Below are 18,395 nucleotides of genomic sequence, written 5' to 3'. Positions count from 1 at the left end.
ATTGTACTTTGACATACTGTGAATACAGAAATTGACACAAAAAAATTCCCCACACATATCATTTGGCTTAAAAGTATATATTTGAAACTACATGTATATGTTGCAAAAAATAGGAGATGTATTAATCCTGAAAATAATAACGTAGCAAAATGCTTATACACATGCTCATCAGGAAATTAAACACTCACTAAGATATCCATGTGTACATATGTACAGTATTGGTGGGTCTACAATGCCACAGAAATGCCAATGTCCTGACAGTCAGTATAGAGAGGTGACGTCTGTTCGGTTACCCTCGGGTGTTATTCGAGAGATCATTGTGCTGCATGTTAGGGCCATTACGGTCATTTTGTCGTTAAATTGAGTAAAATTCTAAGATACAATTGAGCAATTTGTATTCAGTATTGTTGGAATTGATTGCAACATTAGGGAATTGATGGAACAATGAATTCCTGACAATAATGTAAAAGCTGTGTAATTTTGTCTCATTATTTCTACATAATTGTATTTCATTTCATTGCAGATAACAGCCTACCTCGGAAAGAGAGATTTTATAGACCATCTGACTCATATAGACCCAGTTGGTGAGTAACGCAAAACCATCCATATCTAGGTCACAAAATTTGGTCGTCAAGGTCATTTAAAAATGATCATCAAGGTCACCACTCAAGATTATCAAGGTCACTGCATAAAGCTATTAGGGTCACTTCACGACGTTAAAGTTAGTTTATATTTATCAATGTCACTTCGACCAAGGTTATCAAGATCACTGACCAAGGATATCAAGGTCAGTTTAAATAAGGTTACTTTGACCAAGGTTGTCAAGGTCATTATACAATATCACCAAGGTTATCAAGATCACTGGCCTAAAGGTCATCTAATTCACAACACAAGGCCATGGTATTATAATACATATAATTTTGTAAGGACTCTTTACAAAAAAAATCAACTGAATTAAAGATCACTTTAGACAAGAGATGGCTGTACTGAAAAGATCACAAGGTCACTGTAGTTATTCATCAAGGTCATTTGCATTAATACTTGATCGTCAAGGTCGTTACAAAACCTGTCAAAGTCAATGTACATGTTCAGGGCCCAGTTTCACAAACATATCCTTAACTTAAATTCTATAGAAAAGCATCAAAGAAGTAATGGAAAACGTCTTAAATATGCTCCACCGCTGACAAATGGTATTTTTTCAAAATCAAAAACAGCAGCAGACGATTTAACTAGACTTATATAAACACGATTAAACACCAATTATTGTTCAAATTACGAATATAATTTATGCTCTGTCGGCAGTGGAGCATCTTTAAATTAAGGAACCTTCCTTAAAATTGGTAATATTTTCTTGTGGAGATTTTAAAGATGCTCCACCACCGAAAGAGCATAAATGATATTCATCATTTTAACTATAATTGGTGTTTAATCGTGTATATAAATGTCTAATTAACACAAAAATAACATAAAATAATTTATTTTGCCTTTGGTACATGCGCAATCAGTACTTCATTTCATATAGGATATAGTGCCACGGAATTTATTCGGGATGCAATTAATTATTTTTCATATTTTTAACTTGAAGTAAAATTGAAGCTCAAACTTTTCAATGGTGGTAATAGTGTAAAGAATGTAATTTTTGTAACTAAAGAAAAATACTAAATCGTCTGTTATAGTGAAAAAAAAATCCATTTGTCAGCAGTGGATCATCTTTAAAATTAAGGAATTCCTTAAAATTAAGGAATATTTGTGAAACTTGAACCAGAAAAATGATCATTAAATCATCATCATCATCTTTATCCTCAAAAATGAGAGTGTATAATAAAGAAAAAGAAAATCTTAATAATTGATTATATAATATAGATCAAATTTTGAAAGTCTCATATCTTAAACAACATATCAATGTTCTTTGCTAGGGGTGTATCCCCTAACATCTTATGGTATTATTCCATGTTTATGGCTTAAATAAATTTGTGCTGTTTATACAAGAAATATATACAGTCGTTTGCGAATTCGCAGCCCACAGTGATCATTGTCAAGTCATATACTAGGTAACCAAGGTAATAGTATGATGCAAGGTCAACAGACACATGTCAACTCAGAAAATATTTGAAAATTGGTAGCTTTGCCTATAAGAGATATTTCGTGTTATATTGAAGAAGATGAACTAATGAGATGTTTGCCTTTATAGATGGAGTTATACTGGTAGACCCAGAATACCTCAAAGAACGTAAAGTGTTCGCCCACATCCTCGCCGCGTTCCGTTACGGCCGTGAAGATCTAGATGTGTTAGGCTTGACCTTCAGAAAGGACTTGTTCCTGGCCTCAGTACAGGTGTACCCACCGGTCAAGGAACAACAGAAGCCACTGACTAGGTTACAGGAGAGACTTATAAAGAAACTTGGCCCAAACGCTTATCCCTTCTTCTTTGAGGTAATAGTATAGCTCAACTCTTAATCCTGTAGCCAGGTATTTTCGAAAAATTTAACAGTGAAATATCGAGAAACGAAATTTAAATTCTTGAGTTGAAATTGTGAAAATTTTGACTCGTAAATAATCCAGCTGTAGGGCTGATAAATTGATGGTCTAGATCTGTTGTTGATATATATATGTAAAATAAATTCTATAATTTAATAGATATTGTAATTCATAACTTTGGTGCAATTAAATTTAACCGAAAAATAAATTTTAAAAAGTATTTGTTATGATGATGGGTTATGCATGATCACAATGAACGCTATTTTGATGACATACAGAAAATGCAATGAGTTCAAAAATTTTTTTAGAAAAAATATTTCATGTGCAAAATGTTTATCATTATGATTGTCTATAAACTTCTGTAGAATAAGGTCAAAACTGCCCGTAAAGACCACCCAAGATGTAGAGAAAAAATGGTCTCTATAGCCAGGTCGTCTTTATCCACAGGTTAAATTGTGTTATAAATGACCAATTGTGATCCTAAAATGGTCTTATTAAGCAGGTGTCTTTATACAGAGGTGGTCGCTAAGACAGGTTTCACTGCACATTAAGTTACATGTTTGATGTTAATATTTCCAGTTGCCACCAAATGCTCCTGCGTCAGTGACCCTACAGCCTGCACCCGGGGATACTGGTAAGGTAGGTACTATCACCAGAAAGGTTTGGTATTGATTCTGGTCAAGACATGTTCAGACTGACCAAATATCCATGTTTCACCTATACTGGTAAGGTAGTTTTCACGGTTTGGTATTCATCAGGACATGTTCAGACTGACCTAATACCAATGTATCACAGATACTGGAACGGCAGGTCTCAGAAAATTTGTAACATGTTAAGCAATTGTCATATTAGAAAAGAAATGCAGTTGTAATAATTGTCATGAATATAAATAATGTTGATGGTATCAGTAAGAGTTATCTCCCTTATGTTGTAAGCCTAAATCTTCCTTGAAACTTGGTGTCATTTCTATGGAAACAATTTTACAAAAAAAAAAAAACAGCTATTGGGAGCAAGGTCAAATAATACAAACTGTTTTTCCAACAAAACTATTGAGGGGCAAGGTCAAATGATACAAACCCTAAAGGTCAAGGTCATATGAAATATTTCATGCATTTGTAAGAATTATATAACATAACATATTATTTACAGCCCTGCGGTGTTGACTATGAATTGAAGACATATGTAGCAGAAAATGCTGAAGAAAAGCCTCATAAGAGGTAAGGTTGATAACTGATACATTTTGGGGGTATTTTCAAAATTTTCAAATACCGGGTATAAAAGCATTTTACTGATCTTTAACCAGGTTAGTTACAATTTCTTTGGATGTTTTCTAATGTTGACATGTTCATTGTGCTAATTCGTTATAACGTTGTTTTGTGATTATGTTAAATTTGTAGTTACCCAGAATAGATATTTTACAGTTCCTGTCATATTTGTTGAAATATCCTGATAAGCATTTCAAGCCCTGTGGGCCTCTTGTTTAATTGTATAATTTTCTTATAGGAATTCAGTTCGTCTGGCCATACGCAAGCTTACATATGCTCCTGTGGAGCCTGCACCTCAGCCAAGTGCTGAAGCTACCAAAGAATTCATGATGAGTCCGGGTAATATCAAGTTAGAAGCTTCTCTGGACAAAGAAGTAAGTTGCATGATGGGAGAAGGGGGGGGGGGGGGTTCTAGTTATTAAAATTAAAAGTCTCTCTTATTACAGAGTTATCTGCCCTTGCAGGTAGTTTCTGAATCTGACATCATGTGTATGCAAAAGTAACATTATAATTTTCGCTCGTTAGTAATTACCATAAACCAACATTTATGACACAATCGATTCCTACCGGCAAAGGGAGGTAACTTTGTAACAGTATGCGAAGACATTGTGCGAAACTGAGAAAGTCTCTAATATCATATAGCTAAACGCTAATGGGACTAATTCACATATCATGTGATACCCGATAACATTTGTGAGAGACTAGTATCTCCAGTTTTGATGGAACGTAACTATTTGTTTTCTTTCCGTTGAAATGCTGTAAAGACGTGATATCATGTTTTGACATCATTCCATTGCCAATAGAAACAATAGTCGCGCTCAAACGTTATTGAGTATCATGTGGTATGTGAATTATTTCCATTCTACCAATGGGGTTATGTCGGCAATTAATCAGAGGCTAATGAAAGGAATAATTAATAAGGCTGTTAATGAAAGGAATAATTAATGAGGCTGTTAATTATTGTCCAGGTGAAAGATATTGAGGTTAAACTGCTTGAATTTGGCATTTTACCAAGTTTAAAAAATTCTATTTTGTTACAGAAATACTACCACGGTGAAAATATTGCTGTCAATGTTTTGGTGGACAATAATACTAACAAAACTGTTAAGAAAATCAAGATTTCAGGTAAGAATCCCATCCACAGACCAGACAACTATATAATGGTTGGATTTTGTTTTATTCATTCTTTATATATTATTGTTCTGGTTTGGAATAAAACTTTGAATCATTGTTTCCTATGTATAACATTAATTTGTCATATGTTACTTGTTTGTTCCTAATTGACTGTATATGTACCAATTGGTATCTCAGATTTGATTGGCTCTGCTGATAGCTGTATTCTGATTGGCTGTTTGGGTATTTTGCTTCATTTTCTATTGGCTGATTTGATTGGCTGTTCATTATTACTTTTGAATATTCAATCATGTTTAAGTTATATATTTCCTCAAAAGTTTTCTGGAAAAATGGATTTCGTTTTATAAACTGTTTGCATTTACAATGGTATATATTACAGTGTGAAAGATTTATAAATATGCTTCTCATTTGTATATGGTAGAGTACCTCTTTCATTCTTTTCTTATATATGGTGTCATAAAGTTATGAGTCAGGAAAAAGAGAGTCAACAATCAGTTACAACAATGAGGAAGTCAAAGAAGAAAACAGATCATCAGTAATTATAACTACCAGAAAAGTGAAAGTAGAGTGACATCATGAACAACTATAACAACGGGGAAAGTGAAACTAAGAAAAATCATCATCAATTATAACTATAGGGAAAATGAAACAAGAGAAAAAAAACATCAATAAGGAAATTGAAACAATAGAGAAAAAGCCTTATTGCCTATCCTCCTAAACACCACCAAAAACAATTCATTGATGATAATTTTGTTACCAACAGTTAGCCAGAGTTCCGAGTTCAGTTTGTATGAGCATACATGCAATGAGGAAGAAGTTTTGGGCCTTGAGCCTAAGTGAGTTGGAACCCCCTATATATATATATACATTGTTTCTCACAACTTGTACAAATTTCCCCTGGCACATTTCCCAATAAACTTGGTCAGTCCCCCATATACGTATATCGTGGAGAATCGACACTTTGGAATATGTATACCGGTATTTGTAATCATCTGTTTGGATGCTTCTGTTTACCTGGAGTTGTTTCCCCTTGAAGGCGCTGTTTTCCTTGGACAGACAGCCTGTTGCCTTTGTATATATATCAGCTGGACTGTACATGGCCGAATTGATGTTTCTATATATTCATCTTCTATATAACCAATATTTTATTTTACATTCAGAGTAAGTTTTATCTTCCCAGTGATGGAGTATCCAGCCAATTTTCAGTTTTCACCGAAATGATCCCCTATATATTAATCTGCTTTTCACTGACAGCTGTGATTTCGCAAATTACACTCCTTTTATATTTCATTCATCCATATTGATCATATACCTATAAATATACTTATTTTAGCACTGATATATATTAGCCCAATTCAATATCAGAAATACTCTGAAACAAAATTTAATACTGTACACAAATTAGAGATTGTACGAAATGCGCTAAAATAAAACTACAGCTAAAATAATGATGTTTACAGTAATATGATACAGTTGAACCTTGTTAACTTGAACTTGCGTAACTCTGCCAAAGAACCTGTTTAATTTGAAGTTTTTTGTCAGCCCCAACCAGCTTCTCTCTTTATATGTTCAAGTTAACAAGATCTGATTATACATTGAGTAGGCAATTTTTCCATTAATTTTATAATACAAATCAGATATAATGTTTCGACTTAAGATATATTTAATTCATGTGAGAATTTTCCCATGCAAATTCGTTCAATCTATGAACTGTGAACTTAACTTATAAGACTTTTGTAATTCAACTTATTTTCACATTTGATTCCATCTCGTGTATGTGATAGGTACAAAATTAAATTTCTGTGATAAAGATTCAGGGGCAATTGAGCATTTTAACTTTGCATCCTAAAATTATATCACTAAACAAATTGTTAGAAATGGAGACACGAAAAATTCAGTCAAAATAAGTTGAATTACAATACTATTGATCAATTTTTGGACTTACTGTATTCGACCCAATTAGCGCCTCCAGCCCTTTAAGAACCTACACCCTTTTAGAGCCATAAATGGCTTACACTCTTCAATGATTTTGTGGCATTTATTTGGTCGAATATGGTATTGGAGATGTAGAAACTTATTCACCTAATAAAAAATAGTCATGCCTACAGTCTAGATTTTTGAATGAATCATTGTTACAAATTCATTAAACTTGATTTATGTTAATCAATTATGTATTTGCTTATTACTTAATGATAACGCTGACTGGTATGAAAGCATGACTATTTTTAGCTCGCCTATTTGAAGAATAGGGGGAGCTAATGTTGTCACCCCGGCGTCGGCGTCGGCGTTGGCGTCCCATTTCACGTTAAAGTTTTTGAGCAAGTTTCTATTTTGTCTATTGTTTAAGCTTAAGTCATCATAAATGTTTATGATTTTATTTTCCTAATGTGTATGGATGCTGAACGTGATAATACAACCAATTTGGGGCCCTTTAGGTTTTTTTTGAGTCTGTTAATTTGTCATATTTCCATGTTAAAGTTTTTGAGCAAGTTTCTATTTTGTCTATTGTTTAGCTTAAGTCATCATAAATGTTTATGATTTTATTTTCCTAATGTGTATGGATGCTGAACGTGATAATACAACCAATTTGGGGCCCTTTAGGTTTTTTTTGAGTCTGTTAATTTGTCTATTTCCATGTTAAAGTTTTGAGCAAGTTTCTATTTGTCATTTTTCCATGTTAAAGTTTTTTGAGCAAGTTTCTTCTATTTTGTCTATTGTTTAAGCTTAAGTCATCATAAATGTTTATGATTTTATTTTCCTAATGTGTATGGATGCTGAACGTGATAATACAACCAATTTGGGGCCCTTTAGGGGATTTTTGAGTCTGTTAATTTGTCATATTTCCATGTTTAAATAGTAAATACTTGAACATCAACTTCTTTTGAATAGGCGAGCTTTGCTGTTCTCCAACAGCTCTTGTTAGCTATTGTTATATGTAACTATGATATATTTATTCCCTGCACAGTATGACAGTTTGCCGATATTTGTAACATATATGACTACAATATTTTTTCCCCTGCACAGTATAACAGTTTGCGGATATTTGTAACATATATGACTACAATATTTTTTCCCCTGCACAGTACGACAGTTTGTCGATATTTGTAATATATATAACTACGATATATTTATTCCCTGCACAGTACGACAGTTTGCCGATATTTGTAACCTATATAACTTCAATATTTTTTTCCCCTGCACAGTACGACAGTTTGCCGATATTTGTTTGTTCTCTACTGCCCAGTATAAGTGCACAGTAGCCGACATGGAAAGCGAGTAAGTTCTTTGATCTTCATGCTTTTGTTATTGTAATGTTTGTACACAACATTTTTATCTTTATATATATGATTTATATGTTTTCTCATTGGTTGAGACCTGTTTTACAGATATGTTATTGATAGTGTTTCCTGATTGGCTGACGCATGTCAAGCTGGTATTAATTCTTATTTTTGATTGGCCAAGGCTAGAGTATTTGGTATCCAATAGGCTGAATGTTTGAATATCTTTCGAATAACCAACTGGCCCAGGGATTATAAATTTTGTAGCATGCTTGCATTAAAGGTTATGTCAGGTTTCTTCAAATAAATGACCTTACCCTTCATTGAAGGTCATAAAGGTCAGATAGGCTAACATCTATAAATGACTTCTTCTTAGTAAAACCAAGAATCCAAGAGAACTAATATTTGATGTTTATCTAGCTGGTCTTTTGCACTATCGTGTTCTCCAAATGGATGACTTTAACCTTAATTAGAAAACACAGGGATCAAACATGCTTTCAAGTATTGGAAGTCTTCCTCTTGATAACCAAATTGTCTAGAGATTCGAAATTTTGCTTGTGGCTTCCTTTGATAAGGGGCTATCTTTTAGTTTATATGAATTATTTCGACACAAGGTCACAAATATCATATATGCAGCGTCTTTGGCTTTTACTTTGGTGGACCATATAGGTTCATAAGTCTCTTGGTTTAAATAGAATGTGATTCTTTGATTATCAAAACATGTTAAAAGGAAAGTGACTGAAGATCAATGATTTAAGAATGCAAATCAATTTCAGGCTAACCTCTGACCTTTGCATTAATTATAGGTCAAAGTCTAAAATGGTGAGGAAAAGGTATTTAAAATTGTTTGAATTGCTTTTATTGCGACACCTTTTGAATTTTCAGAAATGAAATTGTTTCAGTACATTACCTAGTTTGAACCATGCTCATTCCTTTTAACTGTTTTACTTTGGATCATAACTACATAGTGGAGCTTGTAAACCCAAACTTCTGCACACTGATGTACATTGTTGATCACAACAGCTTTATAAGGCTAAAGATTAGACTATGGATCCTTTATTGTCTTTTAAGAGTATAATAAACACTTCCATTGGACCTTATTGATTATTTACATCGGTTTGAAAGACATTTTTGTGAGAAAAAGCCTTGTCTGAAATAATAATACCGCAGCCATTGCCTATTGATACAGGTAGATACTTCTGAAAAATAAGGGTAGATAATTCAGGAAAATAAAGATAGATATTTTAAAAATAAGGGTAGATAATTAAGGAGAATAAGGGTAGATAAGTAACAAAAGTAAGGGTAGATAATTCAGAAAAATAAGAACAGCTAATTGAGAAAAAAGGGTAGATCAGTGAGAAAAATAAGGATAGATAATTAAGAAAAATAAGGACAGCTAATATAAAAAAAATTAGGGTAGATAAGTGAGGAAAATAAGGAAAGATAATTCAGAAAAATAAGGACAGATAATCATGAAAAATAAGGGTAGATAAGTGAGGAAAATAAAGGTAGATAATTCAGTGAATTACAGAACATTGGCAGGCAACTTAGTAAAATAATGAGCAAAAGCAGCAAATAAGAAAAAAAAAGATTGAGGGTAGATAATTCAAGAAAAAGAAAGACTAAGAGAAAACATGAAAGTGTTAACTCTGCAATAATGCATTTTTTAAGTTTATGGACTTCAAATTGATAATATTTTTTATCCTATTTTATGGGCAATAATAATACAGGGGTATTTTATTTGGGGTATGGAACATTTATTTATTGCTTTGCATGTCAATGAGAAGGGCTAGGTTACAAAATATACATTAAAATAACTCAATATCTTTAGGATTTATACCTTACTGCATGTCCATTTACTTTTCCTTACCTATTCCATACAGAAATGAAGGAATGAATTGTTGACCCCTATGAATATAAAGCAGAAGTATAAAACAGGTGTTTGACTCCCTATTAACTAATGTTGCCTGTGTAGGTTATATGTATTACTAAATGTGTCCATCTTGTATTGCAAAACGGAGGCCAGGCACTAGATACCACGCATATTACTTTTCTCCAAAAATGGACAATAAAAAAAGAAAATTAGATATGATGGAACAAGAAGATATAAAATATCCTATTGTTATGAAATTATTTGGCTATGCTGATTTTTTTTTAAAATTTGACAGCTTGTACAACATTGCTTTCATCCCATCATCCATCCAGCAACCCCCATGGGCAACCCCAAAGACTATGACCTTCATAGAAGGTTTTGCGACCTTGTACATACTAGTATTGCAATAAGCTGAAGTAAAAGGCTGCATAATTCTTTTAATTGATTGACATTGACCTTTGTTAAAGGTCACATATGTGATTGACATTGACCTTTGTTAAAGGTCACATATGTGATTGACATTGACCTTTGTTAAAGGTCACATATGTGATTGACATTTACCTTTGTTCAAGGTCACATATGTCAAACAGTCCTCTGTAGCATTATTAAATATGTGTCGGTTAAGCTACATACTTTATCACTACTCTAGTGAGTAGGTCAGTGATACAGGCCCATTTGGACTTTTTCTTTCTTTTCATTAGCTCATTACCCCTGAAGACACATTTGAGCTCTTCTAGATCAAAGAATGGAACAGTTCATTATGAATTTTCATGGGTGAATGAGTTAATATGCCTATCCAGGGGTTTGTTTTTGATAGAACAGAAAAATATACAAAAGACTTGTAATATAGTTTTGTAGATTTCAGGTTTTTTTGGACAAAATTATGCATAAACTGCATGCTAGTGGTTTACTTTAATGTATCCATTTGGTTATCAATATATATTTCTAGATGTAGGGTAGTATTATATTTAATATTTTTGCACATGTTTCTGATTTTGCTAGCAGATAGAAGAGAATGTTTTATCATTTAAAATAACCATTACATTTTGTGCAAATCCTTTAAATTGTTTTAAATCAGCTTTGATTCTATCAAAAGTCTTCTAAATAGGATAAAAGAAATTGGCAAGTTTTGTTCTTGAAATATGATTTTATAGCACAAAGTGTTCTTTTATACAGTGTTACAATATATAAAGTTTGGTTCCCACAGGAAAGTGTTGTACGATCGACAAAAAAAAAAAAAGAGTGTACAGATAAAAGTCAACGCTAGCGGCAATATACCGCTTAGCTAGAGAGACCTTCTCTTTAGCTTGACCGGTTTAGCATCCAACTAGTAACGAAGTTGTCCCAAGTTTGATCTCTATTGGAATCAGTCATTATATTTCTGTAAGATCATGTGTTCTATTATATGTGATGGGTAAACAATGAAGATAATACAGATAACAGATGAGGTCATGTAGGTGTACCTATTAGGTGAAGTCGAGTAGATGTAAGTCATTTTGTTAATGATGATGAATTATTTTGTTTACAGAGAAGGGTTCCCTATTCAGCCTAGTCAGACTGGTTTCTGTAAGGTATACCATTGTACGCCACTCCTAACCAACAACAGAGACAAACGAGGCCTCGCGCTGGACGGCAAACTCAAACACGAGGACACCAACCTGGCATCCTCAACCATGTAAGTCTATCATCAACCATGTAAGTCTGTCATCAACAATGTGAGTCTATCATCAACCATGTAAGTCTGTCCTCAACCATGTAAGTCTGTCCTCAACCATGTAAGTCTGTCATCAACCATGTAAGTCTGTCCTCAACCATGTAAGTCTGTCCTCAACCATGTAAGTCTGTCCTCAACCATTAAGTCTGTCAAACCATCTAAGTCTGTCATCAACCATCTAAGTCTGTCCTCAACCATGTAAGTCTGTCCTCAACCATGTAAGTCTGTCCTCAACAATGTAAGTCTGTCATCAACCATGTAAGTCTGTCCTCAACCATGTAAGTCTGTCCTCAACCATTTAAGTCTGTCCTCAATCATGTAAGTCTGTCCTCAACCATGTAAGTCTGTCATCAACCATGTAAGTCTGTCATCAACCATGTAAGTCTGTCCTCAACCATGTAAGTCTGTCATCAACCATGTAAGTCTGTCCTCAACCATGTAAGTCTGTCCTCAACCATGTAAGTCTGTCCTCAACCATGTAAGTCTGTCATCAACCATGTAAGTCTGTCATCAACCATGTAAGTCTGTCATCAACCATGTAAGTCTGTCATCAACCATGTAAGTCTGTCATCTCAACCATGTAAGTCTGTCATCAACCATGTAAGTCTGTCATCAACCATGTAAGTCTGTCCTCAACCATGTAAGTCTGTCCTCAACCATGTAAGTCTGTCCTCAACCATGTAAGTCTGTCCTCAACCATGTAAGTCTGTCCTCAACCATGTAAGTCTGTCCTCAACCATGTAAGTCTGTCCTCAACCATGTAAGTCTGTCCTCAACCATGTAAGTCTGTCATCAACCATGTAAGTCTGTCATCAACCATGTAAGTCTGTCCTCAACCATGTAAGTCTGTCATCAACCATGTAAGTCTGTCCTCAACCATGTAAGTCTGTCCTCAACCATGTAAGTCTGTCCTCAACCATGTAAGTCTGTCCTCAACCATGTAAGTCTGTCCCTCAACCATGTAAGTCTGTCCTCAACCATGTAAGTCTGTCCTCAACCATGTAAGTCTATCCTCAACCATGTAAGTCTATCATCAACCATGTAAGTCTGTCCTCAACCATGTAAGTCTGTCCTCAACCATGTAAGTCTGTCCTCAACCATGTAAGTCTGTCCTCAACCATGTAAGTCTGACTGTCCTCAACCATGTAAGTCTGTCATCAACCATGTAAGTCTGTCATCAACCATGTAAGTCTGTCCTCAACCATGTAAGTCTGTCATCAACCATGTAAGTCTGTCCTCAACCATGTAAGTCTGTCATCAACCATGTAAGTCTGTCCTCAATCATGTAAGTCTGTCCTCAACCATGTAAGTCTGACCTCAACCATGTAAGTCTGTCATCAACCATGTAAGTCTGTCCTCAACCATGTAAGTCTGTCCTCAACCATGTAAGTCTGTCCTCAACCATGTAAGTCTGTCTCAACCATGTAAGTCTGTCATCAACCTGTAAGTCTGTCCTCAACCATGTCTGTCTCAATAATTGTCATCAACCATGTAAGTCTGTCATCAACCATGTAAGTCTGTCCTCAACCATGTAAGTCTGTCCTCACATTATCACAGTATGTCTCAACCATGTAAGTCTGTCTTCAACCATGTAAGTCTGTCATCAACCATGTAAGTCTGTCTCTCAACCATGTTAGTCTGTCCTCAACCATGTAAGTCTGTCATCAACCATATAAGTCTGTCATCAACCATGTAAGTCTGTCCTCAACCATGTAAGTCTGTCATCAACCATGTAAGTCTGTCATCAACCATGTAAGTCTGTCCTCAACCACGTAAGTCTGTCCTCAACCATGTTAGTCTGTCCTCAACCATGTAAGTCTGTCCTCAACCATATAAGTCTGTCCTCAACCATGTAAGTCTGTCCTCAACCACGTAAGTCTGTCCTCAACCATATAAGTCTGTCCTCAACCATGTAAGTCTGTCATCAACCACGTAAGTCTGTCATCAACCATGTAAGTCTGTCTTCTACCATAAAAAGTCTGTCCTCAACCTTATAAATCTGTCCACAATCATGTAAGTCTCTTATCAACCATAAAAGCCTGTGTTCAACCATATAAGTCTGTCCTCAACAATATAAGTCTGTCCTCAACCAGATAAGTCTGTCTTCAACCAGATAAGTCTATTGATCTCAAAACATCTTCATCTTAACCATCTTAACATACTTAATCATAAAAATTTTAATCAACATCGTCCTCCTTTACATGTGCATTTCCTTCAGAATTCTTTTAACCCTGTTGATGTTTCTGTTGAGGAGCTGAAGACCACCTAAGAGACAGCAATACTAATATATTGTACATGTTTTGATATTTTTCAGAATGGGAGATTCTAGTCAAAAAGACAGTACCGGTAATACTAATATATTGTACATGTTTTGATATTTTTCAGAATGGGAGATTCTAGTCAAAAAGACAGTACCGGTAATACTAATATATTGTACATGTTTTGATATTTTTCAGAATGGGAGATTCTAGTCAAAAAGAAAACTTGGGCATTGTTGTTTCTTACAAAGTCAAAGTGCGGTTAATCTTGGGATTTGGTTCAGGGTAAGACCTAAGTGTGTTCTTAGTGATGGAGATATCATGTTTATGTAGATTGTTATATAAATGGTTTATATATTTTATTCGTTGCTTATTTGTCACCATTGTAATTTGTTTGAATTAAGAAATGTCCATAAGAGGTTTGCAGGGTATTTTACTTCATTTATCTATGTAGGGGTATTGAAGTTTAAACATGGATAAATGCATGTGCACTCATTCCAATTGTTAAAGGATATATGTAAAGAGATATTTCTCAGTGTTATTCAGAATTTGCATATTACAGAGTTGTCTGCACTTGCGGGTAGGTATTGATTGTGACGTCATGTGTTTGGTAGCCTAACATCATACGTTTTGGAGAAAACTACGTGAATAGCGCTCACAAAATAATGATGTAACAATCGATACCTACCCGCAAGGGAGCTAACTCTGTAATATGCAAAGATGGAATATGTGAAGAGAATATTTGTATTTAATGACAAATTAAAATGAAGACATATCAATCATCATATCATGTGACTAATATGCTGATAATTATTGGATATTTTAGGGACCTGGCAGTGGAGTTGCCGTTTACCCTTACACACCCAAAACCTCCCGAGTCCCCGCCCACTTCCCGCCCTGTCAGCCTCACTCAGCAAGATGGCGGAAAAGATGCACCAGTTGATACTAATCTCATTCAGCTTGATACGAAGTAAGTCAGCAGTTCAGGACAGCAAGTGTTATGTAGAAGAATGTCAATAAAACATAAGGAATAGAAATTCAAAAGAAAAAAATAGGAGGATGGATAGCATGTGATATATTTCAAATGCGAGGATAGGCAAGGGGAATACTCATGTTAGATTTCAATGGAAAATTTATGAAAAGCGGGAACTCCTGCTAAATTTTAAAAGAGAAGAAAAAATAGCAAAGGGGGATAACTCTTGTTGGATTTCAAAAGAATGGATAGCCAAGGGAGGTAGCTTGTATTAGATTACTAAAGAATGGATATATAGTGGGGTTATTCATGTTGGATTTCAAAAGAATGGATAGCGAAGGGGGAGTAACTCATGTTAGGTTTCAAAATAATGTATTGCTAAGGGAGGTAACTTGAATAAGATTTTAAAATAATGTATTGTCAAGGGGATCGAGTAACTCATGTTGGATTTTTAAAAAAATGGATAGCCAAGGGAGATAACTCATATTGGATTTCAGAAGGTTGAACGTCAAGGGAGGTAACTTGTATTTGATTACAAAAGAATGGATAGACATCAGGGTTACTCATGTTGGATTTCAAAAGAATGGATAGCCAAGGGGGTGTAACTCATATTGGATTTCAAAATAATGGATCGTCAAGGGAGGTAACTTGTATAAGATTTCAAAACAACGGATAGACAAGCGGGTATCTTGTTCTTTTCATTGCCAATGCCACTCAAATTTATACTGACCAAGTTAGAAACAGAAATCTTCCAAATCATCAAAATGAGGCATCCAGTGAACGCATGCATATTAACATTTATAAATATGGAAACTACATACAGACATAGATAGACATTTAAATTCCAGTTCATTATCATGGATACCTTCATTTCAGCAAACAGCAAGTCAATGCAGACATTGACGATGAATAGGGATGCAGTTGATGGTAATAAATGGTGTCCCCCGTATGCTGCCTCATATGTATATTACACAGTCTTCACTTGTCTCAACATGTATCATGTTTTGTTCCTCCAAACCGACTCGTCATTTATTTTAAGAAGTTTTACATACTTATTCGATAAAGTTCTGTTGTTCTGAGTATGACGTGACTCGTCAGATGTGTAGAGAAACTTATATATGTGGCCATGTTTAAACAAGTTTTGTCATTTGATATACACCATGTGGAATGTCAATTAATGAATTTCTTGTTGCATAGCCACAAGTATAAGATTCTGTTTATCACATAACTCGGTTTTGATTATTTGGTTCTTTTAGAATGTTTATTTAGAGAACAACAGTACTTAATTTTCGCTTGCCATGGCTTGCAAAAATGAAAGTTTTATTACTTATTTCAAAAAAATTCTAAATTTAATACTTTATTTCACATAACTATAAGAAACCATATTTTGAAGGATTTTTTGTTTGAAATGTGTATAACATTTTCTAGATGAGGCATTCTATTTATCATGACGTCCTGAAATCCTGATGTAATGTCATTGTTATGAATTTCTCACATCATGTCATATTATACTAGTGACATAAATATTCAAAATATATGGGGCTGCAGTGACGGAGTGGTTAAGATGTCCTGACATATTACCACAAGCTCTCTACCTCTGGGTCACGAGTTCGAATCCCATGTTCGGTTGTTGCCAGCTACTGGCCACTGGTCTGTGTTTTTTCTCCGGGTACTCCAGTTTTCCTAATATTTATGACGAGGAAGAAAAGGCCAGTTATGTGATGATAGATTTTTTATTTGTTTGATTTAATTTAGGCTTACAAGAGCATGTTTGGTGTTTTACAGTGGTATCACAACGGAAGAGGACATTTTGATATTTTTTTCTTGTCTCTTTTTTTAAGGAATTACACTTAATATTGGCTTTTTATATTGATGTCTTGATTTTTGTCCAATCATCGATTTGGTCCCATAATATAATCATGAGCACAAATACAAAACCCATCACATTTCGTATTTATACCTTTGTATAAGCGTGCCATTTTCCCTGCTTTGTATTTACAATATATTCAGTGGTAAAACAAATTTTTTTGGCAAATTTATTCAAGAAAATGAACTTCAATTACTTTGGTATAAGCTATTTTAACGATCATTAGTTGGTCAGAATTATATAAGATTATGAATAGAAATTGTCTTCAGCTATAGGTAACAATTACATAATGAAGAGAAGCTTTTCCTTGCCATGTATTATATTACGGTAGGTACATATATTAGGTAGTATTTACAAACATTTTAAACTTCTTCGGGGTATAAAAGAAATTTGTTTGAAAGCTGCGTGAATTCATGTATTGATTAGAAATGGATATAATTAATTTTTCTAGTTAAGTTGTATTTACAAGGTTACATAGAGATTTCTTTTGCTGAGGTGCTAAGTTTTTAACCACTACCGTGTTCTGTCTTTGCGCATTACAGAGTTACCTACATTTTAGATAGGTATTTATTGTGACTTGCAAACACATGACCTCATGATCAATACCTATCTGCAAGGGGCAAATAACTCTGTAATAGGCAAATACAGAATATAATATCACTAGTATTTCCATGAATAAAGACATAATCTCTCTGGCTAAGAGCAGACCTTTAAGTTGAAGGATACTGTAGATGTTAAAAGTACACTCTGGATTTGAACTCTTCTGATTAAAGGGTTGGAACAGTCCATTATGAATTATCACTCTTCTGATTAAAGGGTTGGAACAGTCCATTATGAATTATCAGGGGTGAATGGTTTTCTGTAATTTTGGTCACATCAACCAACAGACAAGTTGTGATAATCTTGCATTTCATTTCAAGATTTCTGTTTTATTTCTGTGATAATCTTTGAATTTATTTTCCTATTTTCTATTTCTAGTGGTGTGAGATCCGGCGACGACGATTTCATCTTCGAAGATTTTGCACGTTTGCGACTAAAGGGACATGACGGTGAAGATACGGAAGCTTAGCATTATTTGTGTTCAATGAATTCTATCTACAGAGACAGATGAATCGATAAGTTATCCCCCTTGAGTGCTCTTCAAAATCAAACGCGAGGTTTTGGATGAAGAACAAAGATCACACACTTTACAAAGAAATCGGCTCATAAATATTCTTTTCTCAATTTTTACACACCATGTATGTTCAGAATTCGGCAAATTTGTAAAAATTTGCATAATTTTCAGAATGCATTTTGTTGCTGTATGCAAATATTATGCTAATTTAAGTGGTTTTGTCTGTAACATATGTTTTATATTAACATAACTTGGAAAATATTTTTAATGAAATAAATGTTTTGTATGGAAATCATATAACAGATATTCCGTTATTGTATATTTCAGAGTTACCTCCCTTGCCAATAGGTATCCATAATGATGTTATTATTTTGTGAGCGAAACTTGTGTTGTTCTCTGAAAGTGCATGTCTGATGTTACGCTCGCTAACACTTGACATCA

The 18,395-nt window shown here is 34.3% G+C and overlaps 1 protein-coding gene across 1 annotated transcript in view; it reads left to right on the top strand.

The window, feature by feature from the left end:
* LOC138308150 (beta-arrestin-1-like) overlaps positions 1-18,155 on the top strand; it is a 64,562-nt gene extending 46,407 nt beyond the window's left edge. The window contains exons 3-13 of the mRNA XM_069249090.1: positions 524-584; positions 2,192-2,433; positions 3,058-3,117; positions 3,628-3,695; positions 3,982-4,117; positions 4,784-4,868; positions 8,081-8,153; positions 11,557-11,703; positions 14,199-14,285; positions 14,827-14,970; positions 17,819-18,155. Of these exons, the coding sequence (XP_069105191.1) occupies positions 524-584; positions 2,192-2,433; positions 3,058-3,117; positions 3,628-3,695; positions 3,982-4,117; positions 4,784-4,868; positions 8,081-8,153; positions 11,557-11,703; positions 14,199-14,285; positions 14,827-14,970; positions 17,819-17,909 (1,194 nt within the window). The 3' untranslated portion in view covers positions 17,910-18,155. The remainder of the gene's footprint in view (positions 1-523; positions 585-2,191; positions 2,434-3,057; positions 3,118-3,627; positions 3,696-3,981; positions 4,118-4,783; positions 4,869-8,080; positions 8,154-11,556; positions 11,704-14,198; positions 14,286-14,826; positions 14,971-17,818) is intronic.
* The last annotated feature ends 240 nt before the right edge of the window (positions 18,156-18,395 follow it).

The sequence above is a fragment of the Argopecten irradians genome, chromosome 14 (assembly GCF_041381155.1).
Source record: "Argopecten irradians isolate NY chromosome 14, Ai_NY, whole genome shotgun sequence".
Taxonomy (NCBI): Eukaryota; Metazoa; Mollusca; class Bivalvia; order Pectinida; family Pectinidae; genus Argopecten; species Argopecten irradians.
This window is presented reverse-complemented; position numbering and strand designations above follow the sequence as displayed.